Source organism: Cnephaeus nilssonii, assembly GCF_951640355.1.
Source record: "Cnephaeus nilssonii genome assembly, chromosome: 11".
In the NCBI taxonomy this organism is placed as follows: Eukaryota; Metazoa; Chordata; class Mammalia; order Chiroptera; family Vespertilionidae; genus Cnephaeus; species Cnephaeus nilssonii.
The window spans coordinates 12,053,940-12,071,434 of NC_137082.1; the positions used below are offsets into that span (position 1 = coordinate 12,053,940).

A 17,495-nucleotide genomic window follows, 5' to 3' on the forward strand; every position below is an offset into this window, starting at 1 on the left:
CAGGAAGGAGGTCACAGTTTGATTCCCTGTCAGGGCATATGCCTGGGTTGTGCAGTTCTCTCTCATCACTGGTATTTTTCTCTCTCTCTCTCCCTCTCCCTTCCTCTCTGAAATCAGTAAAAATATATTTTAAAAGTAATAAAATAAAAAATATTTGAATTGAAGATTCTGGAATTTCAGGTTGCAAAGTGAATTTGAATAGGAAGTTTTAATGTTCATAGAATCATATGAGTCCAAAAAGATTGGTGAGAGTGATTTTAATACTCTGAAAAAATAGTACAGTCTAATGGAAAGATCTCTGATCCAGAGTTGAGTCAGATTTTTGTCATGTAATAGCCAAGTCTCCTTGTACGAGTTGTCTATGTGGTGCCTCAGTTTCCTTATCTGTAAAAAAGTAAGAGGTTGGAGTGGCTTCCTTCTTAGAATCCCCTAGGAAAAAGGCGTCTGCTTCACACACTTAAAACCCCACTAAATGACAGTAAAAAAGTGTGTGTGTGTGTGTGTGCTGCATGTGTGTATGCATACATAATGTTATAAACCCTTAAGAATGAAGAGAACAAGAAAGCAGACCACAACAAAAATTTTTGGAAGTTGGAAAACAGATAAAAGGATTTAATAGACCCCCCCCCCAAAAAAAAAAATACTGACTGCTAATGTGGCAGCAAGGAAAGTCATCAACCACCCCAGTTTATACCCCAAAATCTTCTAGAAGCTCAGGAATGAGCAATATCAAGTACTTTTGGAGATAAAAATAAAGGTGGCACCTGGCCAGTGTGGCTCAGTGGTTGAGTGTTGACCTGTGAACCAGAAGGTCATGGTTTGATTCCCGGTCAGGGGACCTGCCCAGGTTGTGGGCTCAAGCCCCAGTGGGGGTGTGCAGGAAGCAGCTAATCAGTGATTCTTATCATTGATGTTTCTATCTCTCCCTCTCCCTTCCTCTATGAAATCAACAAAAATATATTTGAAAGAAATAAAGGTGGCAATTTAGATAAAGGTTGGTTGAAATCTGTTTGAAAAGCAATCAGATGCCCAGATCTCTTTCCCCATCTTGGCAAAGAATTGGAGACTTGGTTTCCTCAGTTCCAGGATGCTTATAGCCAAGACTGCAATTCTGGCAGGAGATTAGAATAGACTTCTATGGGGAATGTGACGGGACCAAGAGGAACGATATTGATGCTGGAAGTTTCTAAACCAAACTTCTGGCTAGAATACCTTATCGTGAAGAACCTTGGTTCACACCCTTTCAGTTAGCTGATTAGTGCCCCACTCAAATATCAGCAGATGACCAAGGATTGTTGTGCTAGGGATCAAAACAGACAAGAAACAGAAAATTAGAAGAAACAGACTATTCTGGGAGAAGAATATTAAAACAACAATAATGTATATTCTCAAGGGTAAGAGAAAAAAGGATACCAAACTTGAAACAAGAATATATTATATGAAATGAACATTCAGAAAATAAAAAGGACTCTTTGAAATAAAAAAGTATAATAGCAGAAATGATCATTAAAAGTATGGCTGGGTAAAATTGAGAAAATTGGTAGAGTAGCAAAATGGCTAGGTATGGTCAACACAATGGCTAAGAATAGACCCCCTAGCAAGGCACACCACTATGACATTTTCTGAACAAAGAGAAAGTTCTTTACACTTCCAGAAAGACATTACTGGTCACCTTGACAAAGATCCGGGTTTGGAATGGCTTTGGACTTAGCAGACACAGTGGAATCTAGAAAGCAATGGGACAGCACCTTCACAATTCTAAAGGAAAATTATTTCCAGCCCAGAATTCTATAAGCTCAACCAACCGATGAGTCAAGGGAGGAAGAATAAAAACAATCAGATGTACAGGTTTCAAAATCACTTCCCATTTTCCCTTCGTAAGAGCTGCTTTGAGGATGTGCTCCATTAAGCGAGAAAAAGGGAGAAATTGAACTTGGAGAAAATGAGGAGCAATTCTGTAAAGCTATGAAAGGACTCTCCAGGACACTGAGGGAGGGAGATCCCAGGATAGCATCTGCACGTGAGGCACAGAGGAAAGGCAGTCCAAATTGGAGTGGGTCAGAGGCACTGGACCTTCTTTGGGCCATGAAATGGACAGAATACATGATGCCTGTGAATGCAGTGATAAAGGCACTAGGGCATGGTGTTGAGCCAGTCATTAGTCTATGATAAAACTTGGCAAACAGCCCTAGCTGATTTGGCTCAGTGGTTAGAACGTTGCCCCTCAGACTGAAGGGTCCTGGGTTTGATTCCAATCAAGGTCACATACATGGTTGCAGGCTCTATCCCTGGTCCTGGTCCGGCCGTGCAGGCAGCAACCAGTCGATGTGTCTCTCTCACATCAATGTTTCTCTCTCTCTCCCCCTCCCTTTTACTCTGTCTAAAAATCGATGGAAAAAATATCCTTAACAAAAAAACCCTCACAAAAACAAACAAACAAAAAATCTTGGCAAGCATAAAAACAAGATAGTCACTCGGGGGAAAAAAATATTCAGGAAAGGAAGGAAAAGTAATCATAACTCTCCGCATTTCTCAGCTATGAATAGTATCCATAACCACAGTTATCATACATGATAGTTAGGAGACTGGAGGATGGAAAGGGCATGTGTGTGGTGGGGCAGGGGAAGAAAGGGAGGGAAATCCTGTCCCCCACAGTGGGAAGTCAGCAGGTCAGACCTAAAACGGAAGCATCACAATGAACTGTGTAAGCGAAAGGAGGTAACTAGTAAAGTGGTTGGCTAACAGAAGTGAGAGTAGTTCCTTTAGAGCAGGGGTGGGGAACGTCTGGCCCGAAATCATTTGATCTGGCCCTGCCAAGGCATGAGGGGTGAGTTTATTAAATGTTTAACCAAATATAGCAGGCTAACTTTTAAGTTGATAATTTTGTCTGGCCTGTGGATGATGTTATAAATACCCAAATGGCCCTTGGCAGAAAAAAAGGTTCCTCACTCCTGCTTTAGAGAATAAGGTACAGGGTGTGTGTGCTGTTTTTATAATTACGTTGTGGAGTAATTTGACAGTAACCTGAGTGCATATAAAGCTGTAATATCAATCAGAATAGAAACAGTGGTTAAAATGGTGTCATCTGGTTAACATTTTTATTGATGGGTTCAAATTTATAGCTACAGTGAAGAGCTAGTCCAGAATCCTGCTTCACAAAAAATGATGTCTAAGAAGAAGAAATTCTTTGGTAGACATCTGAGAATTGCAGAATTGATCACATGTACGTACCAGTCTGAGTTGCCTTTTTTTTTTTTTCTTACCTTTCTAGATTATCCTCTTGACTTGAACCACAGTGAGACCTTCCTACAAACCACAACTTTTCTTCCTGAAGACTTCACCTACTTTGCAAACCATACCTGTCCCGAAAGGCTCCCTTCCATGAGTGAGTAGAGCTCTCGCTTATCTTCCTCCACTTTTGAAACTGCCGTCTTTTTATTTGATTAAAATAAGAGGGAGGCTGCTCCTGTTCTCTGTATGCGTCTCCCTGCGTAGAAAACATAAACATCCCCCTGGCAGTGGAAACGGGGACTGTGAACCCGACTCTTCCTCAACCCCCTGCAAGGGTGCCCGTGTTCTGAGTGCCATTTCTACATTGTTCCCTCTGCCCTTTGCACACGCACCCTCGTTGTAACTTGGGGCCTGTTAGGACGTCTTTTATTATGAATCTTACACTGATTATAGCTTGTTTGATATGAGAGAAGTTATTTTCTTAACAAAGTGCTCGTTTAAAAAATTATTGGCTCTTTTTTTCTTTCCTTTTTTCTTGAAATCCCAGGCTTACTCTAAAGCAATGACAACAAAGCATTACACGTTTTCTGTATCTTAGACAATTCCGCTTCTTACTTACGTTAGAGATGGGTGTTCTGAGTTTGAGCATGACCAGGGAAATGAATTTGGACAGTGCGTCTGCACTTGCCTCGGGAGCACGCAGAGATGGCTCCAAACTCAGCTGCTTTTCTCCTTCCACTTTGAGAAGTTCAGTTGCTGTCTTACTTGGGTTTAACTTCTCGCCACACCCTGGGCCGAAGCAGAACTCTAGGTCCTGGTTTGGCTGCAGTAATGGCGACGACCTGAAATGCAATAAGTTGGAAAGCGAAGGAAGGGACTCCCACTCCTATTATAAACACAATAAGCTGAAAAAGCATTGACCTTCTCCCCAGAGTAAAACCCTGGACATAGGGGAAAGAATCTACCGTTTTCTGGCCTTAATGTTTTTTCTCTCTCTCTCTGTTCAGAGGGCCCAATAGACATAAACATGAGTGAAATTGGAATGGATACCATTCATGAACTCTTCTCCAAAGACCCTGCCATCAAGCTCGGAGGTCACTGGGCACCTTCCGATTGCGTGCCCCGATGGAAGGTAGGGTGTGGAGTCAGACCTGAAGTGCTCAGACCTGCCATTGTTTCCCATCACCATGTGGTTCACCCACCAGGCATTTTGTAATTTGCTTCCTGCTGCCCAGTGAGAAGTATTTGCATGTGATGGAAATGCTCTGGAGGGATGGGTTTCCCCAAAGACTCTTGTATAGCCAGAAATTTACATTGTTCTGGTGACTGAGCAGGACTCTTTTGTCTCCTTAAAGGACTATTGGCTAAGCAGCGGGGAGGGTTGGTAGGTCTCTTAGGACACATTTAGAGAGGCCATCTTCACAAATTCAGTGCTTCCTGCCCCGTTCGCCATTGTTACTATAAGAGTAAAAACTGGAGGTCGCTCACCGGACCCGGAGAATTTTGAAGGACTTGTTCTGTGCCAGCCCTGGGAGACGGCTGGGAGCAGCAGTGACCCAGGAGGGTCTGGAACAGATCCGTGTTTCCAGCCTGTTGCTAGAATGTAAAGTCAGTGCAATGACTATCATTAAATAAATTATCTATGTTAAAGTGCCTTGCACGCTGTAAGGGGAAGTATTCTTTTGTGACGCGTACTTTAGTTGTAATGTTTATATATCTATGGCTATATCCGCATACTGGGTCACCATGTAGGATGTGTGTCTTCCTCTGGGCTGTGGTCTAGAATGACTCCATTCAGCAGGCCCACCACGTGTACAGTATGGCACATGTAAGAACAAGGTCCACTTCAAAGGTTTGACTTGCCAAAGTAGTTCTTCCTTTAAAGGAAGTTGAGGACAAGGCAGCCTCCAGCCTGACTCCCCAAGAGCTGGTCACTGATTCTGCTGAAGTTGAGGGGACTAACAGGGCGGCCTCTTTCTTTCCTTGTGACCCACTCTAGGTGGCAATCCTTATCCCCTTCCGGAACCGCCACGAGCACCTCCCAGTCCTGCTCAGACACCTGATTCCCATGCTTCAGCGCCAGCGCCTGCGGTTTGCATTTTATGTCATTGAGCAAGTGAGTGGTCGGTCCTCTCTCTCCTCTCCTTTCTCTTCTGAGGCAGCAGTTAGAGTGCTTCAAGCTAATCAATCCATCTTCGGTGTGAAGAGCTGGTAAAACGGAAATCTTGTGACTGAGTCACCCTGAGCTGGGAAGGGGAACAGAGAGCAATTCTTTGCTCCTCTGTGAAACGTTGCTCAGTCAGGACCACAGATTTGCGTCCAGGGTGGAGCTTTGTTTACCCTTGAACAAAGGCCCCTTGTATGGCGGTTTTGCTAGAGTTGCTTTGGGTGGTGTCTTCAGGCTCCAGGAAATTCCCCTTATGATAAGGAGCTGTAAGTAAAAGGGCAGAGTGTTCTTCCTTCCTGTATGGGCCGGGGAAGCGCTGTCCACCACAGCCTTGCAGAGAGCAGCTCGGGTTTATCATTCCCACCCCTTTTATTTCTGAGGAAACGGAGGCTGGCGGTCAGGTGGCTCGTGAGTCAGTGGTGCGGGTGCTGGGCCTGTCTCACTTCCGGCCCAGCGACCTTTCCCAGTGGGTTTCAGTAAGCTCTCCTTTAGGCAGGGTGGAGGCAGCAGCGACTTTGCTTCAAGAGTCCTTTTACTAATAAAGCTCTGCTCCTGTTAGGTTGGCACCCAGCCCTTCAATCGAGCCATGCTTTTCAATGTCGGCTTTCAAGAAGCAATGAAGGACCTGGACTGGGACTGTCTTATTTTTCATGATGTGGATCACATACCTGAAAGTGATCGTAACTACTATGGATGTGGACAGATGCCAAGGCATTTTGCAACTAAATTGGATAAGTATATGTATCTGTGAGTATCATTTCCTCTTAATTAAAGAAGTTAAATCTGTACCACATGATCTCACTCATTTGTGGACTATAAAGAACATTATAAACTGTTGAACAAAAATAGATACAGAGGCAAAGAAGCATCGAACAGACTGTCAAACTACGGCGGGAATGCAGAGGAGGGTTGGGGGGCTAAGAGATCAACCGAAGGACTTGTATGCATGCATATAAGCATAACCAATGGACACAGGACACTGTGGGGGGGAGGTGAGGGCAAGTGCCAGGGGGTAGGGGAGGCCAAGGGGAGGTCAATGGGGGGAAAAAAAGGAGACATATGTACTACTATTTGTAATACCTTAAACAATAAAATAAAAAAATTAATGGAAAAAACAAAAAGAAGTTAAATCTGAAAGGATGATGAGAGATGCAAAGATGGCAAATCCAATTAGCTTCAACCCAAATGCCCATCAACTGATGAATGGATAAATGAAACGTAGTAGATCCACACAGTGGAATACCGTTTGTCAGTATAAAGGAATAAAGTACTGCTAGATGCAACAACATGGATGAAAACATGCTAAGTGAAAGAAACTAGTTACAGAAGACAACATATTACATGATTTCACTTATATGAAATGTCCAGAACGGGCAAATCTATAGAAACAGAAAGGAGAATAGTGGTTGCATGAGGGAATGGGGGGAAATGAAGAGTACCTGCTAATGGATACAAGGCTTCTGTTGGGGGTAATGAAATGTATTAAAATTGACTGTGGGCATGGTTGCACAACTCTGTGAATATACTAAACATCTTTGAATTATGCTCTTGAAATGGGTGAGTTATATGGCTTGGAAGTTATGTCTCAGAAAAGCTGGTATAAAAAATGTTCAATGAGCTACTCAGGTTGATGCATCTCAGCGAGAGGAAACAATTTCGGGTGGTTCAGGGCAGCAGCACAGAGTGCCTTGTTTTACTGTAGACAGTTTTCCAGCGAGATGGCCTGTTCTAGGGGGAAGAAATCGCCTTTCGTGCACAGATGATTGATGATGCTCTGCATCTCCTTTTAGGCTTCCTTATACTGAGTTCTTCGGCGGAGTGAGTGGCTTAACAGTGGAACAATTTCGGAAAATCAATGGCTTCCCTAATGCTTTCTGGGGTTGGGGTGGAGAAGACGACGACCTGTGGAACAGGTACGGCCTTTCTTCCCGTGTCTTCCAGCAACGCTCCCTTAGACTCCCCAGGCCAGTGCTGTCCGTACGAATAGAGTGCGAGCCATGTATGTAATTTAAAAATGTTCCAGCAGCCACATTTCCAATGGTGAAGAAAGAAAAGGAGGTCAGATTCATTTTAGTATGGTAATAAAATATGCTAGCAATTTATTTATCACAGTGTCTCCAAATAATAATATTTCAACATGTAATCAATATAAAATGTTAATGAAATACTTTACATTCCTTGTTTCTTACTAAATCTTCAAAATCTGGTGTGCGTTTTCCACTCACAGCACATTTCACTGAAACCTCCCCAAGCCAGAGGCTGAATGTTAGTGATGTGCTCAGATTTATCTGTGCTGTCAGTCAAGGCTTGTGTTATACAAGTTTGTGTGAACAGTTCTGTGACTGGTGTAGAAATTTAATAAGGCATGAATAAGCATAAGAATTGCCACCTCTGTTTACTTTTAGGTTGGCTTTAAAAAAGAAAGTATGTGTTGGCTGTTAATTACAATGTAATATCTGTTGGTAAGAATTCATGTGATACAAAAGCACATAAACCAAAGCATATAAGTCTTACTTCCCTTTGCCATCCTATTTCATTCCCAGGAAGTAGCCATTTTAACACAGTTTCTTTCTGCTTCTTCCTATTCATATATAAGCAACTCTGACACATTCCTTCTCCCCTCCCACCACGTTCATATAGTGAGTACCACTTCATTATTTTAATAATTGCATAGTATTCCTTTATGCAGTACCAGTACACAGTAATTTATTTTATTTTTTAAATATGTTTTTATTGATTTCAGAGAGGAAGAAAGGGGGAGAGAGATAGAAACATCACTGATGAGAGAAAATCATTGATCCGCTGCCTCCTGCACACCCCGCACGGGATCGAACCTGCAACCTAGACATGTGACCTGACACGGAATCGAACCGTCCAGGACCTCCTGGTTCATAGGTCGATGCTTAATCACTGAGCCACACTGGCCAGGCCACAGTAATTTATTTTAATGCTCTCCTGTTGTTTACGATTTTGAACATCCTTTGTGCAACTATTTCTTTTCATTAAATCCCTAGTTGTGGAATTACAGAGTTAAGAAGTAAATGCACTTTAAATTTTGATAATTATTGCCAAGTTTTCTTTGAAAAAGATTCTAGTCGGTGGTGCCCATTTTCTTACACCACTGCCAACAGTGGAGATAAACGACCTTTTACATTTTGGCCACATTTTAGCCTTTAAGTAGCCACAAGTGGCTCATGGCTGCTACACTGGACAAAGCAGCTCCAGACAATTCTTGCTCAATCTACGGTAAAAATGGCATCTCATCCTTTTCATTTGAGTTTCTTAGGAACCTAGGGAGGATGAAGAGCTTTTCCATACATTAACTGGTTTGGCTGGTCCTTGAATCCAGTTGACCTCTCCCAGAACATCTGTCACAATTCTCCTCTCTTTTTTTCTTTCTCTCCCCCCACCCCCAGCTCAGGGGAGGGGGGCAGTTTCTGTGCAGGAACTGTGGTTGGTTCGTTCCCCAGCACCCTGCACAATTCCAGGCACACAGTAGGCATTCCATGTATACTTATCAAATGAGAGTATCATTTGGAGTAAGGAGGATATTGAAATAATATGAAAATGACCGTAAACTTTCCATACAAGACAAAGTCTATTAATGATTTCTTAGAGCCCTATTAAGTTTCCAGTAAACCCAGCTTGGGAAATCTTATCTTTATCATGTCAGGATAATATCCTGAACACTTTCTCTAAATTCTGCCTCCCTCGTAGTGACTTTCCATAAACTGTGAAGTTTTACATCGAGAGTTTGTCATGTAAATGTGTTCATCTCCGTAGCGATGGGGGAGGTGAGCGGAGACGTAATTTAGACCTAAGCAGAGAAAACCCGTGGCAGCTCTGACTCTGCTTTGTGGGAGCTTGTGGAAGGGAAAGGTTCTTTCCACCCGTGAGAAAGGGGTGTCTGATAGGACCCCAGCGAGCTGGCAAGAGGGAGTGGGTGTGCACCCGTCTGCCAGGGGCATCACTGTTCCTACCACCCAGGACCCGTGTCAACCTTACCCTCAAGAATTTTGAACTTCATTTTGAATTTATTTTATTTTTTCAGAACTTTTTTGTAGATTTCTTTTATAAAACCATGAACTTATCCAGAGAGTATAGGTAATTTGAATATTTAGATGCAAAGAAAGTTCTGTTGTTCAACTTGGGTTTCTCAGCCTCGGCCTAGGTCACCTCTAGGACTTGATCACTTATCTACATGCCCATTCTCTTTGTCTTGGGCAGAGTACAGAATGCAGGCTATTCTGTGAGCCGGCCGGAAGGTGACACAGGGAAGTACAAGTCCATTCCTCATCACCATCGAGGAGAAGTCCAATTTCTTGGAAGGTTGGTGCCTTTTACTCATTCCTCCTATGACTCTCCTCGGCTTTGCATTTCCAGGTGTCCCAGGGCACACAGCAGCCCCTCATCCGACTCCCCAGCCTCTCTCCCAGGTCCTGTGCTGACAGCTGTTTATAGGCCCCAAATATACTTTAACTGTGAGGCCAGGTTTGAGGGTGAAGTCAGGCTATTGATTGTAAGATCCTTTAAGGGAGTCACTCCTACATCGTAAGCTTTACAGTCTCCTCTGTAGCTGCAGAGAGTTGGGGCAAAGTCACTCGGGTAAAGGTCTTGGACGTGCACTGACGCGACCGAGCAGAGTTGGCACCTCCCTGCAAACTCCGGTCTGGAGGGGTGGCCCTGAGCTTCTGTGTGTGGTTGCAGTCGCTTGAACACCTCTCTGCTTTCAACACGTAAATCCTAGGTTGGACTCGTGGGGCGTGTGGACGGAGTGACATCTCTGCATTTTCAAGGGCAGCTCTCTGTCTTTGTTCATGGGGGAGGATGGGCTCTGGAGAGCCAATTCTGATTGCATGAACTCTGTCTTCATGGGAATTACAGGTCCCTGAATACAGACTCTGAACTTGCCCATCTGATATATTAGTATCTCACCCCCCGCTTCCCCATTCTGTGACCTTGGGCACGTCATTTAACATCAGGAGCCTTGGTCTCCTCCTTTGTTTAAGGGGTGGGTGCCTTAAATGAAATCTGTAATAAAGCACCTGGCATGAAACAGGAGGTGTTTCTAATAATAACAGCATCTGGCATGGAGTAGCTGAATGGCCGGTCCCGCCATGTGTCCTCCCCTGTGGGCTGCCCTGCTCCATCGTCTGTCCTGAGGGGGTCGGACGCCTCTCAGAGCCACCTCTGTTCTCTGCATCAACAGGTATGCTCTGCTGAGGAGGTCCAAAGAGCGGCAAGGGCTGGACGGCCTCAACAACTTGAACTACTTTGCAAACATCACATATGACGCCTTGTATAAAAACATTACCGTCAACTTGACACCTGAGCTGGCTCAGGTGACCGAGTACTGAATGAGGAGGGAATGTGTGTTGCTTTACCCACCACCACCAAGAAAGCAGCCTGATGTGTGGAGATGTCTTGGGGCTCCACACGGGATGGGAATTAGAAAAACGGTGTCTAATGAAGGATCACAGGGTTCAAGGGAAACTGTGAACAGAGTACACGCACAAAACGCCTTTGCTGTTTGGACCCGCTGGGATCGAGGGCGTCCGCTCGGGAACTCCTTTCATCAGGACTGCTTTCTATTTCCACAAGACAGACGTCTGTCCTGCTGCTCTTCTCCCCGTCTCCTCCCCGGCGTCCCATCTTAGCCACAATCTCCAGAACCGGAACTGTGATCCGCCGTGGACCTGCCCCAGAGCCTGCCCTACGAATGGCCTTTGGAGCTTCTTGGCCTTCAGAGCAAAGAGGCAAACAAACGCACCACAGGGCAGCTGTGTTTTAGGAAGAGCAAATGAAACTCCGCACACCATCGTCTCTGGTGTTCTCTTCGTTTCATTTTTTTTAAATTACCTGCTTTGGGTGGGGATTGAGGGTAGAGGGGAGGGATTGGGGAAGATAAATAGACATGTAACAATCACTTCTTGAAGAAGTATAATTGTAAATAAGCCATGTAAAATGCCTTTTTTAAATTTAATTTTATAGCTGGCTTTGATTCAAACTGAGGATTTATCTTATAAGATCACTTATTTGGTTGGCAAATGCAGGAACTCAGTTAAAATGCTGTGGAAGAATATATTTCCCAAATTGCTGTCACCTTGGCAGGGAGTGGATTTAGGGCACGTCACAAAAGAACAAAACAGTCCAGTCTTTGTCACTGGCACCTACTGCTGCCCCCGCCCAGCCCCTTCTCCCAAGGTCTTGCTCTTGACTTTTGCTCTGGATTCCCTCCCCTGTTGGGCACGGACATGCTCTTCCCAATCTTTTGCTAAACAGGAGGTTCCTGTTTTACTGCAGGCACTCCCTCTGCTCAAAGCAAGCCCTTGGGGGGGGGGGGGGCGCTCACGGGGCACACGCCCACCCATGGGTCCCTGCACTTTGTTTTGTCCACTCACCATCATCAAGAGAGAGGAGGAGTGGTGTCTCTCCCCCGCCCCCCCGGCTCTCTCTTAAATTTTTTTTTCCCTCTTGTGGAACACAGCCACAAATTCTGAAATCTGTGCCTAAATTACCTACTAGTGACCAACTAGTGATCCCTCTGAATATTTCCTTTTCTGATTTCTGGAAAGATTCCTTGTCAACATTATTAACGGGTACATAGAACTAACAAGCAGTTGGATGATGAAGCACTCAGCCAGGAGCAAGTGGCTCTTGTGTGTCGTGAGTCAGCTGGGATCCAGGTTAGACCAAATCAGAGCTTTAAATTAGACTAGCAAAGCTAGGGTGCAGGAGCCACGTGGTCTCTTCACACCCCGTGTGCTTTTGGAAGTCACATTCTAAATTGCATTTGAATTTGTGCCTCCCTGTTTTTGCCCTGAGCCAAATCCCTCAATTCTTAGTCCCCGTTGAGTTCTGCAGAATTTTGAAAAAATGCCAGTTTCCCCCCTCCCTTTCCATAAAACATATTTATATATCGTGATTGGGAGTACTTTCTGAAGAGTACTTCATATTTTTTTTAATTGCCTTGTTTGCCTTCAACTTCCTTAATTTCATGGTTTACATGGATGTGTGTGTAGGGGTATATTTGTATACACGTGTGGGTTGGGGTTTTCTCCATTGCATGTGTTGGTTCCATGGACGTATGATCCCCACAAGCTGTGGGAGTGATTGGCCAGGCCTTGCTTTTGTTCATGTTTTTGTTCTTTTGAAGAATAGAGTGGTATTTAGAAAATCAGTTGTTCTTATCGGCTCGTATGAGAGTGCAGGCTGCTGCCCTTGAAAATGCTGGTAAGTTGTATCATATGTTTTAAAAGAATTTGAGAATTTCATGCTTTAAAAGACCTTCACGAGGGAACATTACACACAGAAGTTCATTTGGTTTTCCTTTGATGTATGGTGCATATAGCAATAAAGACTACTTTCCCCTCTCACACCCCCCACCCCCCACCTGAGACCTCTGTGCTGGCCGTGGCTCCTCACCCTTCTCATCCCCCTTCCCTCCTCCGTCGCTGAAGGCCACGCTGCTTTCGGTGTGACAAAACTAGGATGCCATTCGGCAGAATTGGCCAGGACAGACTGCTTGGTAGTTGGCAGTGTTCTAAAGTGGTCTTCTTTGAAGCTTTTTTCATTAATGTAGGTACAGCCAGGAACCAAATGTTGGCAAAAGGCTGACACCTGACTTAAAAAAGAAAATGCTGGATTGAGGACAAAAAGGAAAGGTCTCATGAAGTGGGGTCACTTAAATTACCTTGCAATCATGTGTAAGTTTGTATTATTAGTGTGAACTCTTATTGTGTGCTGTTAGTCATTTATCCACCACGTTGAGTGTTGTGTGGGAAACTCAAATGTTAAAAACATACAGCCAGGCCTGAGTGCTGTTAATGGTGTGAAATTCTCATGTCAAAAAAGAAAAGGAACAATAAGAACCAAATGTGACCTTGTGCATATTTTGGCAGCTGAAATTGTTTAAGGCTACTGATGGGTGACCCCTTACAATCATTCTTGTCTTTGATTATTGAGTACAGGGAAAGGTTTTCCTTTCACACTCTTGGTTTTTTTTTGGGGGGTGGGGGGTGGAGGAGGGGAGAGGGGTTATTTGCAAAAATATTCATTTTGACATTACAGGGACTCTAGTTAGAGCTCCTCTATCGCAGACATTAATAGCTGAACAACAGCCACATGTATTGATTGTATCCACTCACCATTGACGATGACATGGAACGTAGCTAGCTTATTTCCATCACTACGTTTTTTTTGAGCTTGCTCTTATGTTTTAAGAGGTGCCAGGGGTACATTTTTGCACTGAAATCTAAAGATGTTTTAAAAAACACTTTTCACAAAGATAGTCCTTTGTCATTACATTATTTACTCATGTGTTTGTACATTTTTGTATGTTAATTTATGAATGATTTTTTCAGTAAAAAATACATATCCAAGAACCAAACCTTGGTGGTCGTCTCTCTCTGCCTAGGACCCCGTGGCTTCTCGGGCCTTTCCTTTCTTATGCGAGTTCAGCTCCTCCATGTGCTCCTTCAAGCCCTGGGGTCTCCTTTGCTCCGCTCACCACTGGGGGTTCCTCAGGGAAGCACTGCCCACCTGACCCTCCCAACCAGACGAGTTGAGTGAAACACTCAGCCAGTGTAGCAAAAGCACCGAACCCCATGTACTATCCAGACCTCCTGCCATACCTGGGTTTTCTGTAAGAATTGGCCCAGGTGATGCCCAGGTCGAATAAGACCCCTGAGCAAGGGGAGGGGGAGGGTCGGCAGTTTAGATCCAGAAGGTCCACTGGATCACTCCAGAGTTTGCCGTCTGTCTGATTCTGCTCAGATTCTAATATGAATGTTGACCACTCGCTAATGTTTAGTGAGTGTAACGTTCTGTGCCAGGAGCTGGGGACACAATGACGAGCAATAAGACAGGGTCAGTGTCATTGCTTACTGTTCCCCCGCCCGCCCACCGAGGTTAAAGTTCCAACCTTGATGAGTGCTGTGAAGGAGATACTGTGGGCCACGGGTGCATGGTGGGGCAGGTGTCCCTGCGGTACGGTGGGTGAGCTCAGGAGAGGCGAGCAAGGCATCCGCAGGAACAGGAAGCCAGGAAGGATAGAGAGATCAGAGGACCACACTGGGCACTGTTAGGCTGAGGGGTTGGGTTGGGCCAGACTACTGCAGGGCCTTGTGGGCCAAGGTCAGGAGTTTAGATTTTACCCTTAGAGCAGTGGGTGCAGGAGTTTCCAGCAGGTAGGGCTCAGTGTCATGTGAATAGACAGTAATTTTTAATAGATCACCGGCTGCAGGGGGAGTGGGGAATTGTAGAGAAGCAAAGGGGAAGCAGGGGGCCAATCAGGTGAGTCCAGTCCATGGGCCCATATGAAGGAGAGGAGGGATGCTGGGGTAAAACAACCATGGAGAGGAGGGATGCTGGGGTAAGACAGCCGTGGAGAGGGGGGATGCTGGGGTAAGGCAGCCGTGGAGAGGACGGATGCTGGGGTAAGACAGCCCTGGAGAGGAGGGATGCTGGAGTAAGACAGCCGTGGAGAGGGGGGATGCTGGGGTAAGGCAGCCGTGGAGAGGACGGATGCTGGGGTAAGACAGCCGTGAAGAGGAGGGATGCTGGGGTAAGACAGCCGTGGAGAGGACGGATGCTGGGGTAAGACAGCCGTGGAGAGGAGGGATGCTGGGGTAAGACAGCCGTGGAGAGGAGGGATGCTGGGGTAAGACAGCCGTGGAGAGGGGGGATGATGGGGTAAGACAGCCGTGGAGAGGGGGGATGCTGGGGTAAGGCAGCCGTGGAGAGGACGGATGCTGGGGTAAGACAGCCCTGGAGAGGAGGGATGCTGGAGTAAGACAGCCGTGGAGAGGGGGGATGCTGGGGTAAGGCAGCCGTGGAGAGGAGGGATGCTGGGGTAGACAGCCGTGGAGAGGAGGGATGCTGGGGTAAGACAGCCGTGGAGAGGAGGGATGCTGGGGTAAGACAGCCGTGGAGAGGGGGGATGATGGGGTAAGACAGCCGTGGAGAGGAGGGATGCTGGGGTAAGGCAGCCGTGGAGAGGGGGGATGCTGGGGTAAGGCAGCCGTGGAGAGGAGGGATGCTGGGGTAAGACAACCATGGAGAGGAGGGATGCTGGAGTAAGACAACCATGGAGAGGACGGATGCTGGGGTAAGACAGCCGTGGAGAGGAGGGATGCTGGGGTAAGACAGCCCTGGAGAGGAGGGATGCTGGGGTAAGGCAGCCGTGGAGAGGAGGGATGCTGGGGTAAGACAGCCGTGGAGAGGGGGGATGCTGGGGTAAGACAGCCGTGGAGAGGGGGGATGCTGGGGTAAGGCAGCCGTGGAGAAGAGGGATGCTGGGGTAAGACAGCCGTGGAGAGGAGGGATGCTGGGGTAAGACAGCCGTGGAGAGGGGGGATGCTGGGGTAAGGCAGCCGTGGAGAGGGGGGATGCTGGGGTAAGGCAGCCGTGGAGAGGGGGGATGATGGGGTAAGACAGCCGTGGAGAGGGGGGATGCTGGGGTAAGGCAGCCGTGGAGAGGGGGGATGCTGGGGTAAGGCAGCCGTGGAGAGGAGGGATGCTGGGGTAAGACAACCATGGAGAGGACGGATGCTGGGGTAAGACAGCCGTGGAGAGGAGGGATGCTGGGGTAAGACAGCCGTGGAGAGGGGGGATGCTGGGGTAAGGCAGCCGTGGAGAGGAGGGATGCTGGGGTAAGACAGCCGTGGAGAGGGGGGGATGCTGGGGTAAGGCAGCCGTGGAGAAGAGGGATGCTGGGGTAAGACAGCCCTGGAGAGGAGGGATGCTGGGGTAAGACAGCCGTGGAGAGGGGGGATGCTGGGGTCAGGCAGCCGTGGAGAGGACGGATGCTGGGGTAAGACAGCCGTGGAGAGGAGGGATGCTGGGGTAAGACAGCCGTGGAGAGGGGGGATGCTGGGGTAAGGCAGCCGTGGAGAGGACGGATGCTGGGGTAGACAGCCGTGGAGAGGAGGGATGCTGGGGTAAGGCAGCCATGGAGAGGAGGGATGCTGGGGTAGACAGCCGTGGAGAGGAGGGATGCTGGGGTAAGACAGCCGTGGAGAGGAGGGATGCTGGGGTAAGACAGCCGTGGAGAGGGGGGATGATGGGGTAAGACAGCCGTGGAGAGGGGGGATGCTGGGGTAAGGCAGCCGTGGAGAGGAGGGATGCTGGGGTAAGACAGCCGTGGAGAGGGGGGATGCTGGGGTAAGGCAGCCGTGGAGAGGACGGATGCTGGGGTAAGACAGCCGTGGAGAGGGGGGATGCTGGGGTAAGACAGCCGTGGAGAGGGGGGATGCTGGGGTAAGGCAGCCGTGGAGAGGGGGGATGCTGGGGTAAGGCAGCCGTGGAGAGGAGGGATGCTGGGGTAAGACAACCATGGAGAGGACGGATGCTGGGGTAAGACAGCCGTGGAGAGGAGGGATGCTGGGGTAAGACAGCCGTGGAGAGGGGGGATGCTGGGGTAAGGCAGCCGTGGAGAGGAGGGATGCTGGGGTAAGACAGCCCTGGAGAGGAGGGATGCTGGGGTAAGACAGCCGTGGAGAGGGGGGGATGCTGGGGTAAGGCAGCCGTGGAGAAGAGGGATGCTGTGGTAAGACAGCCCTGGAGAGGAGGGATGCTGGGGTAAGACAGCCGTGGAGAGGGGGGATGCTGGGGTAAGGCAGCCGTGGAGAGGACGGATGCTGGGGTAAGACAGCCGTGGAGAGGAGGGATGCTGGGGTAAGACAGCCGTGGAGAGGGGGGATGCTGGGGTAAGGCAGCCGTGGAGAGGACAGATGCTGGGGTAAGACAACCATGGAGAGGACGGATGCTGGGGTAAGACAGCCGTGGAGAGGAGGGATGCTGGGGTAAGACAGCCGTGGAGAGGGGGGATGCTGGGGTAAGGCAGCCGTGGAGAGGAGGGATGCTGGGGTAAGACAGCCGTGGAGAGGGGGATGCTGGGGTAAGGCAGCCGTGGAGAGGACAGATGCTGGGGTAAGACAACCATGGAGAGGACGGATGCTGGGGTAAGACAGCCGTGGAGAGGAGGGATGCTGGGGTAAGACAGCCGTGGAGAGGGGGATGCTGGGGTAAGGCAGCCGTGGAGAGGACAGATGCTGGGGTAAGACAACCATGGAGAGGACGGATGCTGGGGTAAGAC

At 47.6% G+C, this 17,495-nt stretch overlaps 1 protein-coding gene across 1 annotated transcript in view; it reads left to right on the plus strand.

Moving 5' to 3' along the window:
• B4GALT5 (beta-1,4-galactosyltransferase 5) overlaps positions 1-14,470 on the plus strand; it is a 79,260-nt gene extending 64,790 nt beyond the window's left edge. Inside the window, exons 3-9 of the mRNA XM_079784740.1 lie at positions 3,272-3,385; positions 4,239-4,363; positions 5,231-5,347; positions 5,958-6,145; positions 7,189-7,311; positions 9,626-9,727; positions 10,608-14,470. Coding sequence (XP_079640866.1) covers positions 3,272-3,385; positions 4,239-4,363; positions 5,231-5,347; positions 5,958-6,145; positions 7,189-7,311; positions 9,626-9,727; positions 10,608-10,755 — 917 coding nt within the window. The 3' untranslated portion in view covers positions 10,756-14,470. The remainder of the gene's footprint in view (positions 1-3,271; positions 3,386-4,238; positions 4,364-5,230; positions 5,348-5,957; positions 6,146-7,188; positions 7,312-9,625; positions 9,728-10,607) is intronic.
• Positions 14,471-17,495: the final 3,025 nt, after the last annotated feature.